The sequence below is a fragment of the Hipposideros armiger genome, unplaced genomic scaffold (genome assembly GCF_001890085.2).
Source record: "Hipposideros armiger isolate ML-2016 unplaced genomic scaffold, ASM189008v1 scaffold_81, whole genome shotgun sequence".
Lineage (NCBI taxonomy): Eukaryota > Metazoa > Chordata > Mammalia > Chiroptera > Hipposideridae > Hipposideros > Hipposideros armiger.
In genome coordinates this window covers 2,367,629-2,374,341 of record NW_017731431.1, presented here as the reverse complement: position 1 = coordinate 2,374,341, position 6,713 = coordinate 2,367,629, and the positions used below count along the sequence as shown (strand labels likewise).

General features: G+C 43.9%; 1 protein-coding gene across 1 annotated transcript in view; it reads right to left on the bottom strand.

Annotated features, from left to right (window-relative positions):
• FAXC (failed axon connections homolog, metaxin like GST domain containing) overlaps positions 1-6,713 on the bottom strand; it is a 76,369-nt gene that overhangs the window by 47,437 nt on the left and 22,219 nt on the right. The window contains exons 3-5 of the mRNA XM_019643641.1: positions 2,923-3,093; positions 2,424-2,479; positions 565-788 (exon numbers count right to left, since the gene is read on the bottom strand). Coding sequence (XP_019499186.1) covers positions 565-788; positions 2,424-2,479; positions 2,923-3,093 — 451 coding nt within the window. The remainder of the gene's footprint in view (positions 1-564; positions 789-2,423; positions 2,480-2,922; positions 3,094-6,713) is intronic.

Genomic DNA, 6,713 nt, shown 5'->3' with positions numbered 1-6,713 from the left:
CAGCCCCCCAGGTCCTGGGGCACCGGGTGGGTTTCAACAAAACAAATCCCAAACCCCACTTTCTAGGGGAGGTGAGGTACCTAATGTGCTCTACAATGGAGATGAGGTCACCAAGAGAGGGCCAGTGAAAAACCACCTTCCCTAAACAAAATCAGCCGCCCCAATGGACTAAGTTGTATGACTAGTCACATAGAGGACTTATCTCCCTATATATTAGTTGTCCCCAGGAGAGGCCACCTAAATTCAAATGATGTTTATGAATTGTCACAGCTAAGGCTCAAGCTCTGCCCAGGACAAAATCAGCCAGGCCACCTACAGCCAACCAGGTGAACAAGGTGCATCACTTTACTCTCAGCATCCTCATCCGCCCATGGACACACGTGGCTCTGTGCTTGTTTGAGGGGCTTCCCAAGTACAGTTAAACCCATGGTGGGACTGCAACCTACACGTGGAAGCAAAGAAGCCAACCAAAATAAAACTTTAAAATCAGTAAACTAACAGTGCTTTACTAATCATGCAAAAAGTAAGGATAGAAAATATAGAATAGAAGGTGTGGTACATTACCCAAAAGCCCCGCTAAAGACCGCATGTCCTTCTCCATCAGCATGTAAATCTCTTCCTCTGAGAAGCGGCCAATGCCGTGGCCGTGCATCTCGCGTTTCACAATTCCTTTTGTTATGTGGCACACGATCCACCTCAGCAGGTTGCTGAAGGGACCACCACCACTAAGAGAGAGCATCTTCCGGGTCTCATTGAGATTGTCCACCCACTGGCAATAAGCTAACGTCCTGGAATTATGTGGAAACAAGTTACTACTGTGCATTAAATACATATCAGCTCCACAGGGACAGTTTCCAATGAGTGGTGCAGAGTTTAGCACACTCTGGAGGAACTGAATCATGGCAGCTTTCATACAAAAGCAGCCTGCATGGCAAATATTACAACAGACTCTGGTCCATGCCTAGACTTAGGGCCTGTGAGAGGCACTGTAACAAATCCAGATAACCATGCCATGCTTCAAACAAACCTCTCCTGGCTCCCACCCTCAGACCCTCCCCCTCTCCCACCCCCCAAGGCCATGCTTTTGGGTTCTCTTAGGCAACCCCACAATAAACAAGTAGAAAGGCTTTCAGATGCAATAGGGTGTATCTATAGGGGTTCAGGGAAGAGGTGGCAGTGACGGGGTGCTGGCTTCATTCTCTTTCTTGGTCAAAGCAATGGTTACACAGTATATGCTCTGTGTTCATTAATTAAGCTGCACATTTTTGTTTTGTACATTTTGTCTATGCATTTTATATTTCAGGATATAAAAGGACTTTTGTAAAAAAGAAACCTTTTGCTTTTGTGACAGAGTTAGGGAGTAGATATACCTGTCCATGTTTATTATAAACTATATAAATTATAAACATTACATTAATTATTTGCTCTCCAGAAAGTCATCTCTCTGCTTCCGCCTGTTCTCCAGGACTTCAAAGTGAACACAAATATCAGAGGAACTTGGTAGAATCATTTTTCCCATCTGGGTGGTGCTTGTGGCAAACTCACCCACCCAGATGTTCCCATGTAATATCTATGGACAGTTAAGCAGCTATTTATTGTTCATGTGTTACGTTGGCAGCAATACTCAGGCCTTTGCTGATTTTGTTCTCTGAACCTGTGCAACTGCAGGAATTTTTTTTTTTTTATGGTTGATAGTGTTAAGCGTTGGTAGACAGAAGTTAAAAGGGTTTCCTACTGAAGGCTGAGAAAAATGTAGCGGCAGGCATACAGATATATTTACTTTTTCCTCATCAAGAGCAACAAAAGATACTGAGGGTGCCAAAAAAATGTATACAAGTGGACACTTTGGTCAACGTGGCTCAAGCAGTAGTTTGTAATCAGAAGTGTCTGGACGCTGATGATAATCACTTTGAGCCCCACTTGTAATTGCAGAAGTCAAACGTGACTTGTATTCATCTTTTGTTATCAGTATATATTGAGTATTACAATTTTAATACCGTTTTCCTTTCTTAAAATGCATATACTTTTTTTGGCATCCTCTGTGGTCATCTCTACTCCTAGTGTTGATTGATATAGCAGTAACGGCCACTTCAAAAAAATTAAGAGTGAAAAATATTTTTACAGAGGGAACACAAAGGATGATAGTAAATTGTAGCTACTTTCCACCTCAAGGAAAAAAAACAAAAGCTGAAAAAGGGCCCTGGAATTTTGATCATTTTATATTGTTCTATTTTTTTTTCAGTGTTCTTTCCTCTACAAAATAAAAATAAGAAGAAAAAAAAGATTTCTCTGAATTTTTTAAGCATTCCTGATTTTTAGTGAAGTCCTATAACCAACTTCAGCACACTGTACCACAACCATAACTCTTCTTTATTACCTTTTTAAAGGAATGCCTACAAATCTTGTTAGTAAGCTTCATGTACCTCTTTTTTATAAGTCTCTCAAAATAAAGTATTGAGGAGTCAAGAAGAGGATTTTGCTGAAAAGAGGAAAAAGTACATCACAATGCTGACTAATTAATGTGTAACGTCAGAGTAGTCAATGGAGTTTTTGATATAAAAGATCTCACACTTGCTCTAGTAAATTCTTTAAAAACATTCATACTAAATGCTTTCCTGATTGCTCTTCCTTTTACACCTGCAATTAAGTAATTAAGGTGTCAACTTCCACATTCATTAGAATAATTCAGCACTTTTATTCTAATTGTACTGTATTTAAATTCACAATAAAAGGGCTATATCATCCTTGATTATTTTGGAAGCCAGTGATCTGAGCATAAAACTAAATGATCCTAAATTAGGCACGACCAGGTAATAATAGTACCCTGGAAGCCTCTAAAGCATTAAAAATGAGGAATATGGTGGCTCTAAACTGATAGGTTGATGTGGGGAGAAAAAAATACATCCTTTGTAGGCAAATTACATCGGCTTCGTCATAAGCATAACTGATCTTAAGGACGAGCAGAAGCTCGCCAGGCAGAGCAGAGGGAGAAGACGCATGCAGGAAGAGCCCTGGCTGGTTGATGCACTGTGAGGACTTCAGGGCAGGTGGGTGGGGCACAGGGTGCTTGAGGAAGCCTGCAAGAGTTTGGGGCTGGAAGGGTAGGCAAGGATCAGATCAGCATGGGTCTGATGGAAAAAGAACTGAACTTTATTTTGAAGGCAAATTTAACCAATTGAAGGTTTTCAAGCAGACAAGAAACAATCAGATTTGTGGTGATGTGAAGGAAGTGGAAAAACTGGCAGAGGGAGGCTGGCTAGAAGACCAGGCAAGAAATGATGCACTGAACTAAGGGGATGGCAGAGGGGATGGTGAACAGAAATGCATAGGAAAAATACTGATATATAAGAAACAGACCAATGGACATACAGGATTAGATATGAAAAAAAATTAAGTGTTTTCTCCCAGGCTGATGGATTAAGTGGATGATAAACGTTCTTAACCAATACTGGCAGTACACATATTATACAAGGTGGAACAGACTTCGTTGATGAAAGATCAGTCAAACTGTTACATTTGCAGTTCCTGTGGAACCCAACCGAGGATGTCCTGAAGGTTGAGAACTCAAGAGATAGATTTAGACTCAAGATAGAGAATTTGTGGGCAGGGGCATCAGTAGCAGTCTTAAAGCTGTGAGAGGGGATACGTTCATCTAAGGAAGTTTCTAGGATAAGGAGCGATGCTGGGGAAATGACAGGTTAAGGGCTGAGATGACCTCATAGGCTGTAAGGACCAGCTTAGAGAAAAGTAGGAACACCACTTTCTCTGAGCTGGAGAGAAGAAGGCCGTTGCAAGCAGTGAGGGGCTGCAGAGAGATTCAGAGTTCCTGCCTGATGACTTCAGTTTCGTCCGTAGAACAGGAAATGAGGGCACGTGCCAAAGATGAGGCTACCGCAATGGGGAGTTTTAGAAGACCAGTGGAATACAGCGGCAGGTGGAGATGGAAGAGGCAGCTGTCTGGGCCACACAGCTGAGCAAGGAGGAGCCCCCACCTGCGCAATGCTATAAGGTTCTCTACCTGCATTAGCAGGCTGAATGCAGGGCACAGAAGAAGGAACACTGAGTCGATTCAGAATTTTGCAGCTAGATCACCTCAGAAACTGTCTGCCCCACTCCTGATTTCTTTTCTCTCTTTCATTCTCCGGGCCCAATATTGTAGAAGCAAATGAGGGCTAGGCAGGCTCCTTCAGGGTCAATCCTCACGGAATGTGTACGAACTTTAAACACCAAAGAAAATGGGTGCTTCATGGGTTCCTAAATCAATTAATACAGCCCAAAGACATCCCTGACACGTGCCTCCATATCATTACAATGATGAATCCACCTCCTCCTGCAACCACGCTCCTGAAATCTCTGTCCACATGGTGGGGCTCCCACCCATACCACTCCCCAGGAACCACTCTTATCCATGTCCACAATTCCTCCTTGTTCTCAAATCCAAATCAACCTTTTTTCCATATTCATCTTTCTTGAATTCTCTATACTATAGCATCTAACACTATTGGTGTCGCTCTTAGAATTCTCCCTCAACTTAGGTCTCCACTGCTTTTCCTCCCATCTCTTACATGTCCCCAAGATTTTTATCTTTATTCCTTCTATCTTCTTACACCTCACTCATAGGGTGATCCATTTCCCACTCATGATTTCACTGCTGACCCCCAACTCCATATCTAGCCCAAACCTCTGTCCTCAGATCCATGGGTTCTTGTGAGGGACCCTCAGAAGCTGCAAACTAACACTTCCAAAATTGGACTCATCATCTTCAACCGTGCTTCTCCTCACCCAAGCCAGAAAGAAGCCCAGGAATTATCCTTCAGTGCTCCCTATTCTTCACTCCTGATAGACAGTCACCCTGGGAATTTGCCCTAATCTCCAACTCAGTGAACGCTGTAGATTAGCCCTTCATTTCTCACCTCTGAAGACAGCGGCCTCCTAGCAGGTCTCCTGACATCCCCTCAAGGCCCTCCAGAAATCTATTTGCCCCAAGTCAGCCACAAAGAGCCTCCTAAAACACACATCGAATCATATCATGCTGCTTCTCAGAGCCATTCGTTAACTCCCATAGCTGTCCACTTGGCACACCAGCCTGCTCCCCGCAGTCTGACCCATCACCTTGCATTGCCTCCAGGCACCAGCAAACAGAATTACATGTGCCTCCCAAACGCCTCTTTTGTGCCTCTAAACTTTTACAGATGCCGCTCCCTCTGCCTGGGTATCCTAATCTTCCCCTCCACCCAGCCCCTCTGCCTGACACTCTGAATGTCCCTAGACTCTGTTGTGACACCATCTCCTCTGGGAAACCTTCCCCTCTTCTCTCCAGCAAGTGCTGGAAGCCTCTCCTTGTTTCTTCAAACTCTCCCCCCAGGACTGACCATTACAAAGGCTGGATGTCTCCCTCCAGCCTGTAAGCCACTTGAGGACACAGACAGCGTCTCATCGCCTTGCTTCCCCCCATCCAGCANTTTTAAAACTACATCCTTAGCTATTGATTGCCTGTCTTCAGTCTCTGTTTACTACCTATATCTCAGGCCCAGTCCAACCTCTGTGACATCAACAGGGCTACTTTCTAAATCACATTTCTGTCCTTACATTTTAATAATATAAAAGCCAATCTTAGCTCATAGGCCATTAAAAAAAAAAAAACCCACAGGCCACCATCTGTGGGCCATAATTTGCCTACTCCTAGTTTAGAGGCTCATCTCGCCCACTGAACAGTGAGCTACCTGAAAGTGTGGACGATCTCTAATTCAGCTTTATATTCCCCAGCTCCTGGCACACACAGGTGTTCAAATCACTGATGTCAATTTATCCTTATACTAATTTATCCTTATGAATCAAATACATCTGTGGACAATTTCTCCAAATCCTGAACAATCTCAAGAAAAAGTCATTTTGCATTTTGAGTCTTATAGGCATCTAGGTGAAGGCAGAAGTTGATTTTTGCTTCATTTGGTAATAAAAACTATGATCAGCCAAAGGGCCTCTCCCTCCCCAGATGCAGAAATAAATGCTTTCGAGTGGCCCATTCATTTTCTCATGGCAGAAAATCATCTAGACTTGTGATGCTGTTTTGAATACTTGTCAGGTATCCAGTCTAGCTATCAGCAATTCATTCACCTCCCATGTCACCACAATTGGAGAGAAGGGATTTTTCTAAGTTGTTACATGCCAGAAAAACACTGGCAGTTATCATTACTACAGCTAGCACCATGCTCCCTGGTTCTCCCAACCAGAAATGCTCCAGAAAGACGATGATTACTCCTCTCTGGATAAGGAACCAACATTGTTAAATTGTGAGAGATGAACAGCACTTCGCTGGCATAATCTCAGTCTTAACTTCAAGGGCTGAATGCCCGGCTTGCTGGGGCGCCCAACAGCGTGAGCTGATGAGGAACAGCAAGAAGCCAGGAGCAGACAGAGCCACTGCTGAGGAGGAACTGACCCTCTGCACACCTGCTCTGTGAGGCTGGGAGCCCAGTCTAAGTTTCCAAAGGAATGAGGAAAACTGGAGGCTAATTCTACTCATCTCTACATCAGGCAGGCCCCCCTGGGCCTAGGGAGGCAAAGCACCAGGAGTTTCAGACAGTGTCAGTCATACAGCCAGGCAGTGCCTTCGAAAGTCTGTTTAGATCAGGAGCTCAGCGAGCATCGAACTCCCCCCAGCTCCCCTCATCAAAGATACACCCCTACAAAGCTGGCTGAGAGCTAGATGT